The sequence below is a fragment of the Balaenoptera physalus genome (assembly GCF_965194825.1).
Source record: "Balaenoptera physalus genome assembly, chromosome: 10".
NCBI classification, from domain to species: domain Eukaryota; kingdom Metazoa; phylum Chordata; class Mammalia; order Artiodactyla; family Balaenopteridae; genus Balaenoptera; species Balaenoptera physalus.
In genome coordinates, this window is record NC_138889.1 from 19,204,489 (window position 1) to 19,227,860 (window position 23,372).

The 23,372-nt window shown below is 37.4% G+C and overlaps 1 protein-coding gene across 1 annotated transcript in view; it reads right to left on the reverse strand.

The window, feature by feature from the left end:
• Positions 1-19,837, reverse strand: part of HTR3B (5-hydroxytryptamine receptor 3B) — a gene marked incomplete at its 5' end in the record, with an annotated part of 36,908 nt that extends 17,071 nt beyond the window's left edge. The window contains 4 exons of the mRNA XM_082409604.1: positions 568-677; positions 998-1,042; positions 18,353-18,513; positions 19,687-19,837. Of these exons, the coding sequence (XP_082265730.1) occupies positions 568-677; positions 998-1,042; positions 18,353-18,513; positions 19,687-19,837 (467 nt within the window). The remainder of the gene's footprint in view (positions 1-567; positions 678-997; positions 1,043-18,352; positions 18,514-19,686) is intronic.
• Between the last annotated feature and the right edge of the window lie 3,535 nt (positions 19,838-23,372).

A 23,372-nucleotide genomic window follows, 5' to 3' on the forward strand; every position in this document is an offset into this window, starting at 1 on the left:
TCCGCCTGCCAATGCAGGGCACACGAGTTCGAGCCCTGGTCCGGGAAGATCCCACATGCCGCGGAGCAACTAAGCCTGTGAGCCACAACTACTGAGCCTGTGTGCCACAACTACGGAAGCCCGCACGCCTAGAGCCCGTGCTCTGCAACAAGAGAAGCCACTGCAATGAGAGAAGCTCACACACCGCAACGAAGAGTAGCCCCCGCTCGCCTCAACTAGAGAAAGTCCACGTGCAACAACAAAGACCCAATGCAGCCAAAAATAAAAAATATAAATAAATAAGTAAATTTATAAAACACACACAGACACACACACACACACACACACACACACACACACACACACACACACACAGACATAATCCATGAGTAACATGAAGCATTAGCAATCAAATCTGTATCTTAAATGATGTCAACTCATGGTACTTCTAACCTGAATACTCCCAACAGTATGCTCTTCTTCAAGTTGAGAAACAAAAAATAGTAACCATGACTTAAAGGAAGCAGCAACTGGCCTGAATATTCTAAGCAGCCTAAACCCCACAGAAACACACCCCAGCACACTTACAACTCATTTATGATGATATCAGGAGCCCAGACGGCACTTAGAGGTAGGGAGATCTCTCTAATCTCATCAAACATGCTGGAGTTCCAGGATAAAAACTCATCATCCCAAACCTGTAGCCAAAAAGGAAACATCACAAAGGGGCAATGTCAATCTCATCAAAGAACTGAAGAGGGATTCGGATGAATAACTCAATTGATCAGCCTGTTGGTTCTATCTGTCAGGGGAGAGGACTTTCCATTCAACTTCTGAAGAGGGTTGCCCCAACCAGAAACCACAGCCACGTATCTTACTCAGATTCTAATAAATCAGGTCTGCTGCAGACATAAAGAACTAGAAACACAAGATAGTATCTATTTCTTCTAATAATTACATCTTGCAACAGATCGAGTTCAGGAGTCCAGCATGCATGGAAGAAAACAGAATCATTTACCTCACGATACCATACACTTGTCTTTAATTTTTGATTCTGTGCGTCCTGCAAAGCAAAAAGAACATCCACACCAAATCTTAGAGTGTCAGTAAATCAAAGCCCAATTCAACAGTATGACAATTCAGAGGAAGAAAATCAAATCCAACGAAATAATGCTGATTTTAGAAACATTACCTTGACTCTTCAAGATCTGAGTATTCTCAGTTCTTATTTATTACATACACCTGTCGCTATGAGCTTTACTATATTATCTATGATAAAATGACACACTAACTGCACTTGACATCTTAAATAATTTGCTAATCTCTTTCCTACTCTAATTGTTACTCTGCCATTAATCAGACTAAAAGATGATATGTAATCGTAGCTAATTTTGCACTAAAAAGATGAGACCATGCTTTTATTTGTAATCAAAATGTTATTCATAATCTTTCAATGAGTGTTATCTCAACTGCCATTGGCAGCCATTCCTGCTGTTACCTTATGCTTGGGTTTCTCTGCTTATAAAACAGACTGAATGAGCTTAATCCAAGTGAGGTATATTTTTGGTGATATAAATAGATGTGGCTTCCCATGTGTGCAATGAGTCAGTGATTAAAAAAAAAAGATCTCCCCAAACAAACAAAAAAACCCACTTTACTAATGTTTTTTCATATTGAATCTAGTAAAAACATGCTAAAATGATTGTTTTTAGGGATTAAAAGAAAAGGAATATCTCATACCATATACAAGCATTAACTCAGAATGGATCATAAACCAAAATGTAAGAGCTAAAACTATAAAACTCTTAGAACAAAACATAGGAGTAAACTTCATGACTTTGAATTAGGCAATAATTTCTTAGATATGACACCACAAGCACAAGAAGCAAAAGAAAAAGTAAATGGGACTTCATCAAAATTTAAAACTTTTGTGTTTGAAAGGACATCATCAGGAAGTCAAATGACAACCCACAGTATGGGAGAAAATATTTGCAAATCATATACCTAGTAAGGGGCTTGTATCCAGAATATATAAAGAACTCTTACAACTCAACAATAAAAAGATAAATAACCCAACTTAAAAATGAGTATCAAAGGACACAGTCAACAGAGTGAGAAGGCAACTCATGGAATGGAAGAAAACATTTGTGGATCCTATACCTAATAAAGGGTTATTATCCTGAATATTAAAGAACTTCTACAACTCAAAACAAAACCAATATCCTTATTTAAGAGTGGACAAAAGACTTGAATACACATTTGTCCAAAGTAGATATACAAATGGCCAATAAATACATGAAAATATGCACAACATCACAGCTATGGACCAAACTGTGTTCTTCCAAAATTCATATGTGACTGTATTTGGAGATAGGACTTTTAGGAGATAATTAAGGTTAAATGAGGTCAAAAGGGTGGGGCTCTCATCCAATAGGATTGGTGACCTTAGAAAGAGAGGAAGAGAGAATGATCTCTCTTTCTCCTCCCTGTGAGGACACAGTGAGAAGGCAGCCATCTGCAAGCCAGGAAGAGAGCTCTTACTAGGAAACAAATTGGCTGGAACTTTTGATCTTGAACTGCCCAGCCTCCAGAACTGTGAGAAATAAATTTCTGTTGTTTAAGCCACCCAGTCTATGGTATTTGTTATGGCAGTCAGAGCTGGCTGATATAATCTCTAATCATTAGGGAAATATAAACCAAAACCACAAAGAAATACCATTTCACTCTCATTAGGATGGCTACTAGTTTTTTAAAAAGCAGAAAATAAGTGTTGGTGAGGATAATTGGAATTCTTGTGCACTATTGTTGGGAATGTAAAATGGTGCAGCTGCTGTGGAAAACAGTATGGCAGTTCCTAAAAACTTAAAAATAGAATTACTACATTGTCCAACAATTCCTCTCCTCGGCATTTACCCAAAAGAATTGAAAGCAGGGACTTGGACAGATATTTGTACATCCATGTTCATTATTCACAATAGCCAAGGGGTGGAAGAAACCCAAGTGTCCCTCAGTGGATGAATGGATGAACAAAATGTGGTATATAGATGCAATGTAATATTATTCAGTCTTTAAAAGGAAGGAAATTCTGACACATGCTACAACATGGATGAACCTTGAAGACGCTATGCAAAGTCACAAATAAGCCAGTCACAAAAGGACAAATACTTTATGATTCCACTATATACAGTCTAAGTACCTAGACTAGTCAAATTCATAGAGACAGAAAGTAGAATGATGGTTACCAGGGGCTGGGGAATGGGAAATGGGGAGCTGGTGTTTAATGGGTGCAGGGTTTCAGTTTTGGAAGATGAAGAGTTCTGGAGATGGACAGTGGTGATGTTTGTACAAAATGAGCATGTACTTAATGCCATTGAACTGTACACTTAAAAAAGGTTAAGGGCTTCCCTGGTGGCGCAGTGGTTGAGAGTCTGCCTGCTAGTGCAGGGGACACGGGTTCGAGCCCTGGTCTGGGAAGATCCCACATGCCGCAGAGCAACTAGGCCCGTGAGCCACAGCTACTGAGCCTGCGCGTCTGGAGCCTGTGCTCCGCAACGAAAGGCCACGATAGTGAGGCCCGCGCACCGCGATGAAGAGTGGCCCCCCACTTGCCACAGCTAGAGGAAGCCCTCACACAGAAACGAAGACCCAACACAGCCAAAAATAAATAAATAAATAAATAAATAATAATTAAAAAAAAAAAAGAAAAAAAAAAAAAAAAAAAAAGGTTAAGATGGAAATTTTATATTATGTGTAGTTTACCACAAGCAAAATTAATAATTTTAAAATAAGCAAAGGACTTGAGTAGATATTTCTCCAAAGGAGATATAAAAATGTGGCCAATTAACACTTGAAAAGATGCTCGACATCATTAGTTATTAGGGAAATGCAAATCAAAACCACAATGAGATACCACTTCACCCCACTAGGACAGATAAAATTAAAAAGACAGAAAATAAGTATTGGGAAAATGTAGAAAAATTAGAGCCTCCCTACATTGCCAGTGGGATTATAAAATGGTGCAGCCACTTTGCAAAACAGTATGGTAGTTCCTCAGAATGTTAAACATACAGTTACCATAAGACCTAGCAACTGCACTCCTAAGTGAATAACCAAGACTCTTGAAAACAGAAGTACACACACACACACACAGTGTGTACAGGAAAAAAAGCAAACTTGTACAGGACTGTTCATAGCAGCCAAAAAGTAGAAATAACCCAATGTCCATCAACTGATGAATGGATAAACAAAATGTGGTACATATCCACTCAATAGAATATTTTTCAGCACTAAAAAGTAGCAAGTTCATACATGCTACAACATGGATGAAACTTGAAGACATTATGCTAAATGAAAGAATTCAATCACAAGAGGCCATTTATTGTATGATACCATTTATATGAAATGTCTGGAACAGGCAAATCTATAGAGATAAAAAGTAGATTAGTGGGACTTCCCTGGCAGTCCAGTGGTTAAGACTTCACCTTCCAATGCAGGGAGTGAAGGTCTGATCCCTGGTTGGGGAGCTAAGATCCCACATGCCTTGCAGCCAAAAAAAAAAAAAAACCCAAAACATAGAACAGAAGCAATATTGTGACAAATTCAATGAAGACTTTTAAAAAAATGGTCCACATCAAAAGAAAACTTAAAAAAAAAAGTAGATTAGTGTTTGCCTAGGGCCGGTGGGGGTGGGGTGCAGGATGCGGCTGCTAATGGTATGAAATCTTTGGAAGTGATGAAATGCTCTGAAATTATATAGTGGTGATGGTTGCACAGCTCTGTGAATATACTGCAACCACTGAATTATATACTTGAAATGGATGAGTTTTGTGGTTGTGTTATATCTCAAAAGAACTGCCATTTAAAAAATGTATTAATAAAGAAAAAGAAAATCATTATTTTTTGGCCACGCCGTGCAGCATGCGGGATTTTATTTCCCTGAATGGGGATAGAACCCGTGCCCCCAGTAGTGGAATCGCGGAGGCTTAACCATTGGACCACCAGGGAAGTCCCAGGAAACCATTTTTGAAGATGTTTCAGGGAATGTATAAGTAAGAAGGCTGGTACAAACTACTGATGAAACCATTCCTTTCCAATTGCATCCTTCAAAGAGAATAAGAGGCATGGAAAATCCAAGATGAAAACATGTGAAATAAAATGTGTAAAACACTTCCTTACTGATTTTGGTTCAAAGCTAAGGAGTCATTTAAATAACATTTGTATTGGAGATGGAGGAATCAGGCTCCCTGACTTCAGACTATATTACAAAGCTACAGTAATCAAGACAGTTTGGTACTGGCACAAAAACAGAAATATAGATCAATGGAACAGGATAGAAAGCCCAGAGATAAACCCATGCACATATGGTCACCTTATCTTTGATAAAGGAGGCAAGCGTACACAGTGGAGAAAAGACAGCCTCTTCAATAAGTGGTGCTGGGAAAATTGGACAGGTACATGTAAAAGTATGAAATTAGAACACTCCCTGACACCATACACAAAAATAAACTCAAGGGGCTTTCCTGGTGGCGCAGTGGTTGAGAATCTGCCTGCCAATGCAGGGGGCACGAGTTCGGGCCCTGGTCTGGGAGGATCCCACATGCTGCGGAGCGGCTGGGCCCGTGAGCCACAATTACTGAGCCTCAGCGTCTGGAGCCTGTGCTCCACAACAAGAGAGGCCGTGATGGTGAGACGCCCGCGCACCGCGATGAAGAGTGGTCCCCACTTGCCGCAACTAGAGAAAGCCCTTGCACAGAAACGAAGACCCAATACAGTCATAAATAAATAAATAAATAAAAGAACGTGAATTTCTTAAAAAATAAAAATAAAAATAAACTCAAAATGGATTAAAGACCTAAGTGTAAAGCCAGACACTATCAAACTCTTAGAGGAAAACATAGGCAGAACACTCTATGACATAAATCACAGCAAGATCCTTTTTGACCCAGCTCCTAGAGAAATGGAAATAAAAACACAAATAAACAAATGGGACCTAATGAAACTTAAAAGCTTTTGCACAGCAAAGGAAACCATAAACAAGACCAAAAGACAACCCTCAGAATGGGAGAAAATATTTGCAAATGAAGCAACTGACAAAGGATTAATCTCCAAGATTTACAAGCAGCTCATGCAGCTCAATAACAAAAAAACAAACAACCCAATCCAAAAATGGGCAGAAGACCTAAATAGACATTTCTCCAAAGAAGATATACAGATGGCCAACAGACACATGAAAGAATGCTCAACATCATTAATCATTAGAGAAATGCAAATCAAAACTACAATGAGGTATCATCTCACACCGGTCAGAATGGCCATCATCAAAAAATCTACAAACAATAAATGCTGGAGAGGGTGTGGAGAAAAGGGAACCCTCTTGCACTGTTGGTGGGAATGTAAATTGATACAGCCACTATGGAGAACAGTATGGAGGTTCCTTAAAAAACTAAAAATAGAACTACCATATGACCCAGCAATCCCACTACTGGGCATATACACTGAGAAAACCATAATTCAAAAAGAGTCATGTACCAAAATGTTCATTGCAGCTCTATTTACAATAGCTAGGACATGGAAGCAACCTAAGTGTCCATCATCGGATGAATGGATAAAGAAGATGTGGCACATATATACAATGGAATATTACTCAGCCATAAAAGAAATGAAATGGAGGTATTTGTAATGAGGTGGATGGAGTTAGAGTCTGTCATACAGAGTGAAGTAAGTCAGAAAGAGAAAAACAAATACAGTATGCTAACACATATATATGGAATCTAAGGAAAAAAAAAAAAAAAAGGTCATGAAGAACCTAGTGGCAAGATGGGAATAAAGACACAGACCTACTAAAGAATGGACTTGAGGATATGGGGAGGGGGAGGGGTGAGATGTGACAGGGTGAGGGAGTGTCATGGACATATATACACTACCAAATGTAAAACAGATAGCTAGTGGGAAGCAGCCGCATAGCACACGGAGATCAGCTCAGTGCTTTGTGACCGCCTCGGGGGGTGGGATGGGGAGGGTGGGAGGGAGGGAGATGCAGGAGGGAGGAGATATGGGAACGTGTGTATATGTGTAGCTGATTCACTTTGTTATAAAGCAGAAACTAACACACCATTGTGAAGCAATTATACTTCAATAAAGATGTATAAAAAAAATAACATTTGTATTTCTGTAATATTAAGTATAATACTAATTTCAGTAAAATAATAGAGTTGGGGAGTTATGGCATGAAAGCAAATAACAGCTCCATTTTCCTCCCCAGAACAAAGTATATTAAATTAATTATCCAGTCAGTTATCCAATCACATCAAAAATATATAATCTTTGTGCATAGGGTCAAGACTACCACTCTCTTCAATCCAGGTTGGGTGGGGGGTAGGGAGGAGCCATTGATATTTACTTCTTGCGGGGGGTGCACCTGGAATTGTGTAGTACTCAGACTATACAGGTGTACACAGGATGGCATCATTTGAAAGAGAAACAATAAACTTTTAAAATTAAAGTTCCCCCTTTTTGCAATCAAAAAAGCAAGTTGCTATTGAATAAACATTTCTAGGTACCTTGAGAAAAAAAGGGATTGTGCACAGATACAGAGGGACTCTACTTTAGTGGTTCAGCAAAGGTTAGACTGAGTGAACTTGCTCTGCAGATTTTTATGAACTTCAAATAGATACTTGAGAAAGGCAGGTTTTAAAATGGTATACAGTTGTCCCTCAGTATCCATGGGGGATTGGCTCCAGAACCCCCTCAGATACCAAAATCTATAGATGCTCAAGACCCTTATGCATAAAATGGAGAAGTATTTGCATATAACCTACACACATCCTCCAGTATACTTTAAATCATCTCTAGATTACTCATAATACCCAATACAATGAAATGCTACGTAAATAGTTGTTGATGCATGGCAAATTCAAGTTTTGCTTTTTGGAACTTTCTGGAATTTTTTAAAATAACTGTATTTATTTCATTTATTTATTTTTGGCTGCCTTGGGTCTTCGTTGCTGCATGAGGGCTTTCTCTAGTTGCAGAGAGCAGGGGCTACTCTTCGTTGTGGTGCGCAGGCTTCTCATTGCGGTGGCTTCTCTTGTTGCGGACCGCAGGCTCTAGGCACGTGGGCTTCGGTAGCTGTGGCACATGGGCTCAGTAGTTGCGGCACATGGGCTTAGTTGCTCCGCAGCATGTGGGATCTTCCCGGACCAGGGATCGAACCCTTGTCCACTGCATTGGCAGGCAAGTTCTTAACCACTGCACCACCAGGGAAGTCTCTGGAATTTTTTAAAAATATACTTTCGAGGCACAGTTGGTTCAATCTGCAAATGCAAAACTCATGGATATGGAGGACTGACTGTACAAAATGAAAACACTGAATTCACAAGTATTTCCCCAAGAAACAGCTTGGAGGAGGTACAGAGGGGACTCCCAGCCAAGATTGGCTCTGAGGGGCTCAGGGCAGTTAAAAAAAGACCCCTAGTGAGAGCCCAAGATTGGGTGACACCACTTTCTTCCAAGTTTTACTGGCTGAGAGAGCCTGAAATAGATCGTATCTCACCCACTAACACACAAAAGGCACAGTTCTAGGCTTAGCTGCAATCAAAGAGGGTCCCCCCTTAACAGGGGAAAAAGTCCCAAATGTTGTTTCTATTACTGAGAAATATAGCTTTTAGCTACTCTTTCATAACAAATATACTTTTACATCTATGAAATGTCCCAACCAGTTTCTTTATCACTGTCATGCCAAGTTGTGAATATAACTCATTGACTCAGTCATGTGGCTGGGGAGGAAGGTCTCTACGTCTTAATGTTTCATTTTCACTGTCATTTTATCTAGTTGGTTCTTATTAACTGCCATGTTGATGCCTTCACTTGTTTTTCTCTTCCTGCCAAGCACTTTGTCATGTTACACGTAACAACAGTGTTAAGATTTTTTTTCCTAATATCTTATGGGGATGTCTGGGAGGATTTGTCATTCCGCCCTAAAGAACACAATGTCAAAAAGAAGTTTGAGGCTAAAACTGAAGTCTTTTTTTTGTCAAGGGAAACAAGTTTCTCAATGCCAGCTGGTGAACATAATTGGTTCTCTGGTGGCATTATTCACAGCTTTTCCCTCTGTGCATCTCTTTCTTTTTTTTTTTCTTTAGATGCCTTCCATCTTGCTTGTTAAAAGCAAAGGATATTTCAGAGAATTGGAATTCATTAGTCTTCCTAACAGAGGGAGTCTATTTAGATCTAAATTGGTGGTTAGCAAATATACAGATAATTCCCGCACATTCTTATTTATCTTTCCCAGTTCCAAAGACTATAGAAACAGATGCCTCAACGTCTGGCTGGGAGGCTCTAGTCAATGGACTGGAATACAAAGGAATCTTGGATTCAGAATTGACAAAACTCAATAGAAACAAATGGAAACTCTTCCCTGTTAGTAGATTATCTCTATAATCAGATTTCCCTAAGGTACACATAATACCCAGAAATTCTAAGACAAGACTGTAGTCTTTCATGTAAACAAAACAGGAGGCAAAACATAACGGAAGGGAGGTGCACTGATGAAAGCTGGGCTGAAAGCTCTTCACTCCAAACAAAAGTCGCCAGCAGTTCAGCTGCTGGTAGATGCATCCAACAAGTTATCTATTCATATTGGGAGTGTCCTTGTCTGAGCAGAATTTGTGAGCGATTTTTATCAAGTCCTTCAAACCAGCCCTGCCTCTGGAACGAACTTTAGGAGCAGCCCACCTGAATGTAATAGAGACATTTGCAAAGTATATTAGACTAAGTCGTTCATAAAGACAACCCTAGAATTGTACTCACATATCTTAATTAATTGGTTAGACAAATATCTACCCAGTAGCTTTGAAGTAAGATATACTATGCTGCATATTGTGGGAAATAGGACCATGAATTAGAAAATCCTTCCCTCAAGTAGCTATTATTGTATGTGGCATTTTAACAATTAACTATGGGCATTAAGAAATATACATACTTCGTTGGATTCAAAAGAGGGAGACATTGCTGTCAGTTTGGAGAATTGAGGAAAATTTCTCTTAGGAGCTGAGATTTGAGGACTATAATATTTGATAGATGGCAAATGAAGAGGAAAACACATTCAGTGGAGGAAATAGCAGAATTAACAGCATATAGGCAGGAAACAAGAAGTTCAGGTTCATTGTAGCATTGAGTACATGTAGAAGATAAAGTTAAGACAGTAGATAGGAATAAAACTAGAGGGATGGAATATAAGATTTTCCCATATTCTGAAGGCAAGTTTTCCATATCCAATAAAATATGTCTAACATATTCTTGTAAAAAAACTAGTATACTTCACAACAGTGGAGAAAAGCATACCTTTGAAAAAATAATGGTGTTCTCCTTACCCACCATAAGGGATATAATTTTATTTTCTTTTACTGGGGTAGGAAGAAAGAGTTAGATTAAAATTTTCAATTTGATACAGTTGTTCCAAGGGAATTAGTCATATAAAGACTTTACTCCTTTTCTTTATCGCCAAATAAGCCTCTAAAGGAAAGCCTGAGCAATTCTACTTCACCTTCATCAATATGAAGTCAGAAAGTAGAAGAATGAGGAGAGACCTAGAAACCTGTCTTCAGCTCTTAACTCAAGGCTGATTCTATCTCTTCCCTGGAGTTTCATATAACATGGTTCATATCGTGTCTTTATTCAAATCATGCTTTTCCCATTGGACAATGTCCGATAAACAATATAGACATAATAACCCACTGACAACTAAATAGCAGGGACTAATATCTCTTAAGTAAGTGAAGATGCAGCCCCAGAAAATTGTCTCCAAAATTCTAGTTCAACATCCAAATAGAAAAGAGATTTAAAGGAGTTTTCTATTGGAGCTTTGTGTAAGACTAGGTCTTTTGGAGAGTAAGGGTGGGCGTTTTCTGGCATTTAATTAAACAGTATTTTCTAGGATCTTAGATATAGTACTTTTACTAGTGTGAGTGGGAAAATAAAGCTGAGAAAAGTGAAATTGTGTGCTAAAAGCAGGATTTTTTGTGTTTCATTTAAATGTACCTGCTTATGGCCGCATAGCACAGGGAGATCAGCTCCGTGCTTTGTGTCCACCTAGAGGGGTACGATAGGGAGAGTGGGAGGGAGACACAAGAGGGAGGAGATTTGGGGATGTATGTATATGTATAGCTGATTCACTTTGTTATACAGCAGAAACTAACACACCATTATAAAGCAATTATACTCCAATAAAGATGTTAAAAATAAATAAATAAATGTACCTGCTTATGAAGAAATCATGAGTAGGGGTTTATCTAAGCTCAAGGAAAATTATGCTAAAATAACTTCATTAGATAAAAAATAATTTAAACTGTGTTATAACAGAAAATTTATACTTTCAGTTTTAAAGTATTTATTTTTCATCAATTTCAATACCTGAGTCCCAGTCAAAAAATCAGAGTCTCTGATTCATAGTGCAGCACTAAGATATTAACATAGAGAAACACCTCCATTAAAATAAATTAAAGAGAAATTATTGAATTATTTTTTTAAAGTACATTAAAATAATAATATTGTATTGTAGGGCATATTATGTATGTAAATGTAAGGGGAACAGGTAAATAGAATTTTACTGTTGTAAGATTTGTACATTTTATATGAAGTATAATAGCATTAATTCTAAGTACATTGTATTAAGTTAATGATGTGTATGGAAATACCTAAAATAACATCTAAAAATAATAGACAGAGGGATTGCAAAAAAGCTAATTTGATTTTAGAGGAACTAAAATCAAGTATTAAAAAATATTTAATTTATCCAAAGTAAGGCAGGATAAGGGGAGCAGAAAACAGAAAACAGATGAGACAGCTAGAAAACAAATAGCAAGATGGTATTGGTAAATGGACAAAACACTTCCATTAAAATGAATAGATTGATGGGTTAAAATAGCAATACCCTGGAACACTACTCAGCAACAAAAAAGAGTGAACTATTGATACACACAACAACTTGGATGAACCTGAAGGGAATTACACTGAATGAAAGAAGCCAACCTCAAAGGTAAGATACTACATGGTTCCATTTATGTAATATTCTTGAGATAACACAATTATAAAGATGGAGAAGGGATTTATTGGTTGCCAGGGGCTAAGGGTTAGAGGGGAGAAAGGATTGTGGCTATAAAGGAACAGTACCAGGGAGCCCTGTGGTGATGATTGTGTAGCTTGATGTGGTGGTAGTGGTGGTTACACAAAGCTACACGTATGATAAAATTATAGAGAAACATACACACACATGCAAATGAGTATATGTAAAACTGGAGAAATCTGAATAAGCACCAAAGTCCATTTTCTAGTATTGATACTGTACTGTATTTTTGCAAGATGTTAACATTGGAGGGCATTGGGTGAAGGGTGCACAGAACCTCCCTATAAATTTATTAGCAACTTCCTGTAAATTTATAGTTATTTCAAAATAAAAAGTTTAACAAAATGAAAGACCAAACTACATGCTCTGTCTAAGAGATGACTTTGAGTACCACAGAAATTGAAAATAAAAGGATGGCAAAATACATACCATGCAAAAAGTAAGCATGAAAAAAACTTCAAGAAAAAGAATATGACCAGAGATAAAGAAGGGTATTTTATAATGGTAAAAGGTTCTATTTGTTAAGAAGACATACGATCTTAAATGCGTATGCATCTAATAACAGGGAAGAGAAATAGACAAACCACAATTATAATTGGGGATTGTTATACCCCTCTCTATGAAATTAATAGAACAACTGGACAAAAATATTGTTATAGGAAATTTTAACAATATTATAAACACATTTATTGAATTTACATTTATAGAACAGTGCACCCTTCTATTCAACATTGCACTAAAGGGTTGAGTCAGGGCAGTAGGCAATAAAAGGAAAGAAAAGCTATAAAGATTGGAAAGAAAGACGTACAGCTTTCATTATTCGCAGACAACATGATATTCTACAGAGAAAATTTGAAAGAATCTACAAAAAGACTCAAAAATTAATGAGATGGCAGGGTCACAGGATCAAGGCCAATATATACAAATCAGTTATATTTTTGTATGCTAGCAAGTAACAGAGACCCAAAATTAAAATACATTTATATTATTAAAATTTTAATTCTCTTTCTTATCAAAAAATATCATTTATAAAAGCATCAAAAATGTGAAATACTTAGGGATAAATTTAACCAGATATGTGCAGAACACTGAAAAACACTAAACATTATGCAAAGAAATTAAAGAACTAAACAAATGGAGAGATACACTGTTGTCATAGATTGGAAGCTTATTGTTAAGATGTTGATTCTCCTTAAATTGATCTATAGATTTAATGCAATCTCAATAAAAATCTGGTAGTCTTTAAAATAGAAATTGATGAATTTTCTTAAGTTTATATGGAAATGCAAAGTACCTAGAAGAGTGAAAACAATTTTAAAACAGAAGAATAAGGTTGGAAGACTCACACTATCTGATTTCAAGACTTCTGTAATGCACAGTAATTGACACAGTGTATTGATGTAAGGAGAAATATATTGATTAGTTGGACAGAATAGAATGCAAAAATAGACCAAAACTATATAAAGAACTTCTGCAACTCAATAATAAGGTAATAAACAACCTATTTTTTTAAAAGTAAAAGATTTGAGCGAATACTGTATTTTAAAAGATAGACAGTTGACAAGTAAGCACATGGAAGGATGTTCAACATCATTAATTTTTAGTGAAATGAAAGTTTAAAACCACATCGAGATATCACAAATCTACTTTGTGGTGACAAATCTACTAGAATGGTTAAAATTTAAAGAGACTGACAATATCAAGTGCTGGCGATCATGTGGAGGAACTGAAACTCTCAGACATTGCAGGTGGAACGCAAAATAACACATCCACTTTGGAAAACAGTTTGGCAGTTTCTTATAAAGTTAAACATAGACTTATACAACTCAGCAATCCCACACCTAAGTATTTATCCAACAGAAGTGAAAACGTATGCAAATGTTTACAGTGACTTTATTCATAATTGCTCCGATTTGGAAACAACCCACATCACATGTCCAACAACTAGTAAATAAGTAAACAAATTGCAGTACATTTGTACAATAGAATACTACTACTGATATATGCAACAACACAACACTGATGGCTCTCAAAGGCATTATTCTAAGTGAAAGAAGCCAAAAACAAAGAATAAAATACAAAATGATTCCATTTATATGACATTCTAGAAAGGCAAAACTATAGGGAGAAAAAAGAAGATCTGTGGTTGCCAGAGACTGGGGCTAGGGGGAAGGGACTGGCTTAAAACAGATGAGTTTCAGGGACTTCCCTGGTGGTCCAGGGGTAAAGAATCCCCCTTACAATACAGGGGATGCGGGTTTGGTCCCTGGTCAGGGAACTAAAATCCCACATGCTGCAGGGTAATTAAGACCGTGCACCACAACTACAGATCCCAGGCGCCCTGGAGCCCACGCGCCACAACTAGCGAAGAGAAAACCCACATGCCACAACTAGAGAGAAGCCCACACACTGCAACAAAAGATCCTGCATGCCTCCATGAAGATCCCGCATGCCGCAACTAAGACCTGATGCAGCCAAAAATAAATAATAAATAAATCTTTAAAAAAAAGATGAGTTTCAGTCTATATAATTTATACCTCAAATTTTAAAATGCATCAAAATTTCATAGGATGCAGTTAAATTAGTGCTTGGAAAACTTATAACTTTAAATGCTAAAATTATAAAAGAAAAAAGGTTTAAAATCAATGATATAACTTTCCACTTTAAGAAACAAGATAAAGAAGAACAAATTAAGTATACAGTAAGTAGAAGAAAGGAAATAAAGATAAGAGTAGATATCAGTGAAATAGAAAACAATAAGGAAAATTCAAAACCAATATTTGGTTCTTTAAAGAAATAAATTAAATTGATAAACATTTGGCAATATTGGTCAAGGGAAAATAAGAGAAAACACAAATTACCAATATGAGGAATGAAAGAGGCAGTATCACTGGAGATCCTTTGGACATTAAAAGAATTAAAAGAGAATATTATGAACAAATAAATTTGCAACTTTGATGAAATAGACAAATTCCTTGAAAAATACAAATTACCAAAACGGACACAAGAAGAAATAGAAAATTTGAATATTCCTATATATGTTAATGAAATTGAATTTATATTTAAATACCTTCCCACAAAGATAACTCCAGTCCCAGATAGTTTTACTGGTGAATTTTATCAAACATTAGGGAAGGAAATTATCCATGTTACACAATTCCTTCAGGAAATTGAGGAGGGAACACTTTTCAACTAGTTTTATAAAGTCAGAATAACCCTGACACCCAAACCAGACAAATACATTACAAGAAATAAAACTATAGCCCAATACTCCTCATTAACATAGATGCAACCTACAATAAGTAGGAATTCAAATCCAGAAATATATATCAAGATCAAGCAGAGTTTATTCTAGGAATGCAGGGGTGGTTTAACATTTGAAAATCAATCAGAAATAATTTACCATATTAACTGCATAAAACAGAAGAATCATATGATCATTCAAATTGATTGAGAAAAAATTTGATGTAATTTAGTATCATTCATGATTTTTAAAATATCTCTCAGCACATAGCAAATAAGAGGGGACTTTTTCAACCTGATAAAGATCATCTATGAAAAATCTATAGCTAACATCACACTTAATGGTGAAAGATTTTTCTGTAAGAATGGAAACAAATAAAAATGTCTGCTCTCACCACTTCCATTAACACTGTAGTAGAGGTCTTAGGCAATGCAACAAGATAAGAAGAATAAAGGGCACACAGATTAAAAAAGAAAGAAGCAAAACTATTTGCAGATGAAATGACTGTATATGTAGAAAATATTAATCTGAAAAACTACTAGAATTAGTAAGTGAATTTTGCAAGGTCACAGGACACAAAGTCAATGTACAAAATGAATCCTATTTCTTTATAATGACAACAAATAACTAGAACATTTAAAAATTTAAGTAATATTTATAGCCACATGAAAAATACTTTGGGATAAGTTTAATGGAAATATGTATAAAACTTCTACATTTAAAATTATAAAACACTGCTGAAGACCCAAATAAATGGAGAGACATACCATATTCAAAGACTGGAAAACTCAGTGTTGTTAAATGTCAATTCTCCCCTAAATTTCTCTGTGGGTCCCACACCATTCCAAGCAAACTCCCAGCAGGTTTTTTATTTTTAATGAAGTGTGACAAACTGAATATAAAATTTATGTAGAAGTACAAAGGTTCTAAAAAGCCAAACTATCTTAAAAATGAAGAACAAAGTTCAAGGACTTACACTATCTGATTTCAAGATATCAGATAGTTTGACACTTATAAGTTAACTTCATTTTCAGCCAAGACATCAAAGCAATTCAACGGGGAAAGGAAAGCCTTTTCAAAAAATGGTGATGGAACAAATCCTTTCTAAATGCAAAAACAAAAACAAAACAAAACACAAAACAACAGCAAAAAACTTTGACCTATGCCTCACACCATTACAAAAATTAATTCTCAAGATCACAGAACTAAATCTAAGGAGCTAAAAACTATAAATCTTCTGAAAGAAAATATAGGAAAATATTTTGGTAAACTTGTAGTAGCAAAGATTTCTTAGACAGTACCCAGAAAGCACTAACCATAAATAAAGAACTGGTAAAAAAATGGACTTCATTAAAGGTAAAAATTTCTGTCCATCATAAGACCCATTAGGAAAATGAGTAGGCAAGCCACAGACTGAGAATAAACATTTGCAATACATAGATGACAAAGGACTTGTGTCCAGAATATATAAGCAATCCCTATAAATCTATAATAAAAATACAACCAACAAAATAAAAAATAGGAAAAGACTTAAACAGGTACTTCACAAAGAAAGATATATAAGTGGCCAATAAATACATAAAAAAAGAGCCCTTAATTATTAGCCATGGGAAGTATAAAGAAAAATCACAATGAAATATCCCTACACGCTTACCAGAATGGCTAAAATTAAAAAGACTGATAACACTTAGTGTTGGTGAAGATGTGGGGAAACGGGAACTCTCATAGCTGATGGGCGGGAGTATACAACGTACAACCACTTTGTAAATCAGTCTGGCAGTTTCTCATTAAATGTACATCTATCCTATGAGAAGTGGCAGTTATTCCACTTCTAGGTTTTACTGAAGAGACAAAAAAACATATGTACCCCAAAATACTTGTACAGAAATGTTCACAGCAGCTTTATTCATAATATACTAAAACTGGAAACAACCCATATGCCTATCAACAGGAGAATGGATAAACAAATCATGGTATAGCCATAACCAAATACTACTTATCAATAAAAAAGAAAAACTACTGATATGCACAACAACATGAATGAAGCTTCAAAAATATGATGAAAGAAATCAGAACAGCGGTTGTCCTTGTGGATGGAGGGGACGATGATTGCCTGGGAAGGAAATGGGAGATCTTTCTGGGGTGATGGAAATGTTTGACGTATCGATAGGGATACGGATGATGTGGGTGCATGCAATAATCAAAACTCATACTGTGCATTTCAATATCTGTATATTATACCTCAATTGGAAAAAAAGTTTTGAGAAGTAAATTGAAAAACAATTATTAAACTACTTTAACAAACAAGCTCAGGAAAGTCTGCTTTTAAAAGAAATCAAAAGAAATTTGGGATCTATTGATACTGAAGACTTTGTAATTAAGAAAAAGGAGAAAGAAGAAGCAGAGATAATTATACGGGCCATCACTAAGGGCTTCCTAAGACCTCTGCTAACTGCTTTACATGCACTTTCTCATTTAATACCCACAACAACCCATTTTTCAGACATAGTAGGAAAGATGAGCTTTAATAAACAAATCTTCCCACTACCCTTAGCAAATACCTTAGGTATAAAGTCCCTTAAAAACTCAGGATAGCAAGGCACTTTTCCACCCTTTTAAAATTTCAGGCAGTAAGTTGTAGAAGTTGTTTCATAAACCCACTACTATCACTAAGAAATGTGAACCATAGAAAATAATGCCTATTACCATTTTGGGTTTCAGCAATGCTCATAAAATATGTTCTGTGACCTATGACCACAATTCTTAAAACATCTTATTTCTGTGAAATTCCTATTTCTAGACTATCTGCCCTCACAATGTAAGTCGGGGGCTAGAAAGCATGATTTGCCTAATAAATATTTACCCCAGGCTCACTGCTGAGTCTAGCACAACTTCTCTATCAGCTCAACGAGAGTCTCAAGAATAAAACTTCTCCTAGACCCCTGCGTAAACAGCGGGTAGTTTTACAAAAGAATGATGGGACTAGGAGATGGTAAGATGGTCCTTACCACATCCAACACAGAGCGGACAAACACATCCAGGTATACTGTGGTGGCCTGGGTCCAGTTGTGAACTGGCCTCACTTCCTTGCGATATTTCTGTAATAGCTGCTTGGTGAGATGATGCAGAGCAGAACTCCTGGGATGAGGGGTATCTATGGCCAGGATTCCTGAAAAAGAAAACTATCATCGTTTTCATCGTTTACGAAAATAAAAGGAACTTAGCATCTTTAGGACACTTCAGGCTGCTCAGGACTCAGTGGCTCCTAGCAGGATATAGTTTTCAGCTCATCCAAACTGCTTAAGTTCACAGCCAACTAGCGGGCTTATTGGCAGACACTTATTTAAAGTAAGCTGATGACATAGAAAATAGACTTATGGTTACCAAACTGGAAAGAGGGGGAAGGGATAAATTAGGACTTTGGGATTAACAGATACACACTACTGTATATAAAATAAACAACAAGGACCTACTGCATAGCACAGGGAACTATATTCAATATCTTATAATAATCTACAATGGAAAAGAATCTGAAAAAGAATACGTGTGTGTGTGTGTGTGTGTGTGTGTGTATAACTGAATCACTTTGCTGTATACCTGAAACATTGTAAATCAACTATACTTCAATTAAAAAGCAAAAAAAAAAAAAAAAAAAGCAAAGTAAGCTGATGGTCTAAGTGCCCAATGGAGAAATCTCATTGTAAAGATAAATAAATCAACCCCATCTCTGAGGATGCAAACTTGCACCTACAGTTCCATTTTTACAACAATCTTGCATCTTGGAGACAACATCCTTTCTTTTTTCCTGTATCACCCCCTCCCGGTACATAGGAAAAAGCTTCCTATGCACTTAGCCAACATTTAACTTCCTCTTTGGATTTTTCTTTGGATTTTCCATTCGTAATTCAAAATCACATAGAAAGCCCAAGCAGAAACATGGACAAACCAGTTGAACCCAGAGATTTGTGTGGATTTCTGAATAATGGGATTAGTGAGATTCCAATTCATATTTTTCTCCTCAAAAATATATCTGTTCTCTCACTCTGCCTTAAAATGCACTTGTCAGAAAATGAGATCTTCATTTTGGGAAAATTCTCTGTGGTTCCAGGGAACAACCATTTCCTATGACCCAGGAATCTTGATTTGTAGAGGAGCCGTGATTGGTGTTGAGGCCGGGAAGGCCAGGGGAAAGCAAGCAAGAGAAATGAGCACCAGCAATTGGAAGTGACAAATCTGTGAGGGCTTTCTCGGAATTGCAAAAAGATATTTTGTTCACCAGCTTTGCCGGCCCCTGGGGGATTCAAAGCTTCTCTAAGTCATTGGACTGAAGCAAATTGCACACCTCCCGCTAACAGCGCCTGAGTGAAATCTATCTGTAGTGTCCTGCGCGTGAATTCACCTCGGCTCTCAGCGGTTTTGATGGTTATTTTGATGAGCTGCTGAAGGCACGCGGGATCCAACAGAAAACTGTAAATGAGATATCCTCTCCCCATGCGACAATCCTGTTTATGCCCATCTCTTTATGAATGATGTTGTGTCACTTGCTGCCGCAGGCAGCAATTTCTATATTTATCAATGTCGGTGTGACCAAAATGCTAACAACGGTGCTGGAGGTGCAATTCCAGACTCATTGTGGGCAGTGGAATATTCACTTCCATTACCATCTGAACTGGGAATCTAATTAGCGTCTTAACTCCCTAACTATTCACCCGACAAGACGCCAGAAGTGGCAACAGCTATTCTGGCATGCGGGACTAAGGTGGGTGGTTCGCGTCAGGCATCATCTTTAGTTTCCGTGAACTGTGATTGTCAAAAAATGTGCTGTGAATCTCTCTACCTGAGACTGTTTCTCGCTGGCGGACCCTGGGGCGAGAGAATTCTGGAGCCCAAAGCAAAGCTGGTCTGGTGCTTTTCCTGAGAACTTCGCTTTGGGCGAGTTCACTCTTACCTCCCTTGGAAGCTCCCAATTCAAGTCCCAGTTGGGGAACCACTGAAATGTGCCTGTTTCAATACAGGAAACCACTTGAGACAGAGTTAAGACATAATTCTGAGAAATGAATGTGTGTTCCCTATACCCTCTGTTCATGGAGACTCAAATTCCCCTCTGATACCTTTTCTAGGAAACAATCCATAGGTCCCCTATGGGTAAACACATACTTTCTAGAATGTGTCAAAGTCTTTGGGTAAAAAGAGAATGTTCTGGAAGCTGGAAATAGGAACAAAAGAGAAACAGGCAGTGATTGGAGAAAAATCAGAAGCAAACGGAAGTATGCTTAAATAAACTGCAGAGGGAAAGAGTTCTTTGTTTAAAATGGGAAGAAATAATGAATTACATTTCTACTATGAGTGCAAATTTGCCTGAGAAGAAAGATCAATTAGAGGAGAGAGATTAAGGATTTAAGTGACCATTAATTAACAGTAAATTATGCCCCTTGAAAGCTAATGTGACATTCACACAGGCACTAAATGACTCACAGTTCAGTGATGTTTCAACAGACACTGATGGAAACTATCAACAGACTCAGGAGAGATTACTCACTAGCACTGCCTCCTTGAATGCTAATAATCAGCTTCAAATAATTTACTTGTAAAATTTCTGGAAAGTAGAATGTGTTAGGAACTGAGCTGTGAAGCACTTTTAGGTGAAGAGAGATTTAAAAAAGATAAGAACACAGTAGAATTATTCCTTTGTTTTCCTTATTTCAATGAGTTACACACACGCCTATCTTAGAGTGTTCTGGGCACTTTGATGAAAAGAGCTCTTTTTGCTTTAGTGAGTATACCACCTTTAGGATTATAAGAGAGTGATACTGAGACAGGCTGGGACCTGGGACCTAGTGCTTTGCTGCAGTGCTTACACCTGGACAAACATCTCCTTAAGAAGCAAAATACAAAGAAACTAAAAGGGACTAAAAATAACTGTGTCCATGTGCAGTTAGGGCAAATTATGGACAACAAGATACAAAAAGACCAAAAAAACCCAACTGCCACTTCTGAAGAGCAGGGGGCAAAAGCAGGGTATTGCACATGCCCCCTGCACACAGCACCACCAAAGGGGTGGGCAGACCACCTCAGCCACCGCTCCGACCCGACCCCTGGACCCGCCCCTACCCTCACCCCACGTAAGGAAGCAGCTCGTCCCACCTCAGGAAGCAAGCAAGGGAACCTGTTACTTGTTTTTGCTCCTCCCTGCTATAGTAGGGGTCCCAGTAGAGCCTTGCCTGAATTTCTTGTCTGGCCTCTTATCAATTTCTATTGATTAAGGAAGGCCAAGAAACCTGGTTGGTAGCAATACATATATCTGAGATGTTACAAGGAAACAGAGGTTTGGGTGCATGGTACTACTGAATACCTAATACTGATTAAATAATTTGTTGTGTGCCAGGCACTGGGCTGAGAGCCCTTTACATGAATTATCTCATTTAACTTCTACAAGAATAGGTACTCTACAGCCCCGTGAAGGGTCACTTACAGGTGAGGGACTCTAGGCCTAGTGAGGTGAGTACCACTGAAGATCACACAGCTTGTAAATGAGGAGGCCGGAATTTAAACAAGACTGATCTGGATGCAAAGGTCAAGCTCTTACTCTGGCACTACCCTGAACTGGCTCCCTGAGAACATTAGGAACAGCAGTGAGTAACCCTTCAAAAGGAAGAGTTGCATGTTGTACATTTTTGGACAGAAACACCCCATTGTTATTTTCTGTGTTTGTGGGTTTTTAAAAAATATTTATTTATTTGGCTGTGCCGGGGCTTAGTTGCGGCACTCAGGATCTTTTAGTTGCAGCATGTGAACCCTTAGTTGCTGCCTGTGGGATTTGTTCCCTGACCAGGGATCGAACCTGGGTCCCTTGCATTGGGAGCACGGAGTCTTAGCCACTGGACCGCCAGGGAAGTCCCCATTTGTGTGTTTTCAGGTCAGTGATATCTTACATTTGCATTGCACCTTACAATTTCATAATGCTATCTTCTTCGGTCTTCATGAATATACAAAATAAACAGTTAACTTACAGGGAAACAGAGTCTCTAAGAGGTTAATTGACTTGCCCGGGGTCACGTGGCTGGTGAGTAGAGTGGCAGGAACTAGATGGCTCTAATCCAGGCCTCCTACCCCAGCACACTGTCTCCTGGGTGCAGCGGTGAATTGGTGGTTGGTTCAGGGCTTTAATGTTTACAAATCATCTTGATATTAAACCAGGAAAATTTCCAAAGCATGAATTTTTCTGCAACAAATGTTCTCAGTATGATTTATGGTCAAGCACTGATTACGAGACACTATTAAAACACTTTCTCTGCCACAGTTAGAGCAAAAATCAAGCATAATGCAAAACATTAGAAAGAGAAATCATTAAGAAGAATTTCTTCTGTTTTCAAACCTTCATTTTTCTATTTTACCTTACTTAGTTTAATGTTCACAATTATTTTCTGCTAAGAAACCCATTTGACATTTAATGAAATTCCCTCTGTTTTCATTTTTATAATTAAGATATGCTTTTATCCTTTAAGTTCAACACCCAGCATTTTTATACTTTAATGATAAGTGGCTATTTTTCTTCTCTACCCAATAAAAAAATCATTGCCAGCTGCTTGGCTACCAAATTCCTTGCTCATCTCCGTAATTGACTCATTCCACTTTCAGTTATATTTTAAAACATGGAAATTCAGATACGAGCTCTAGGAGAGCCCTCAAGAAAATGGGGTGTTGGGAAACACCAGCATAAACATAACTTTTTGATTTGTGTATATTTTCTAAGAACCAATTGTATCCTAATTCAAATGGCTCAGTTCAGTAGAGTTAATACTGGCACTATGGAATTTTAGTTCCAGAAATTTTGGGAAAGAAAACATATATACATATATATATATATTAGTTTCTAAAGTATTTTTAAGGGGAATTGTACACTCAAAACATGCAAGTTTATAGAGCGCATCTTTAGAGAAACACTCATCACCTACACAGACTTTGTACGGCTGGATGTAAAGCCCCTAATACCAAAATGACATCCAGGTTTCTGTAGCCCTGATGGAT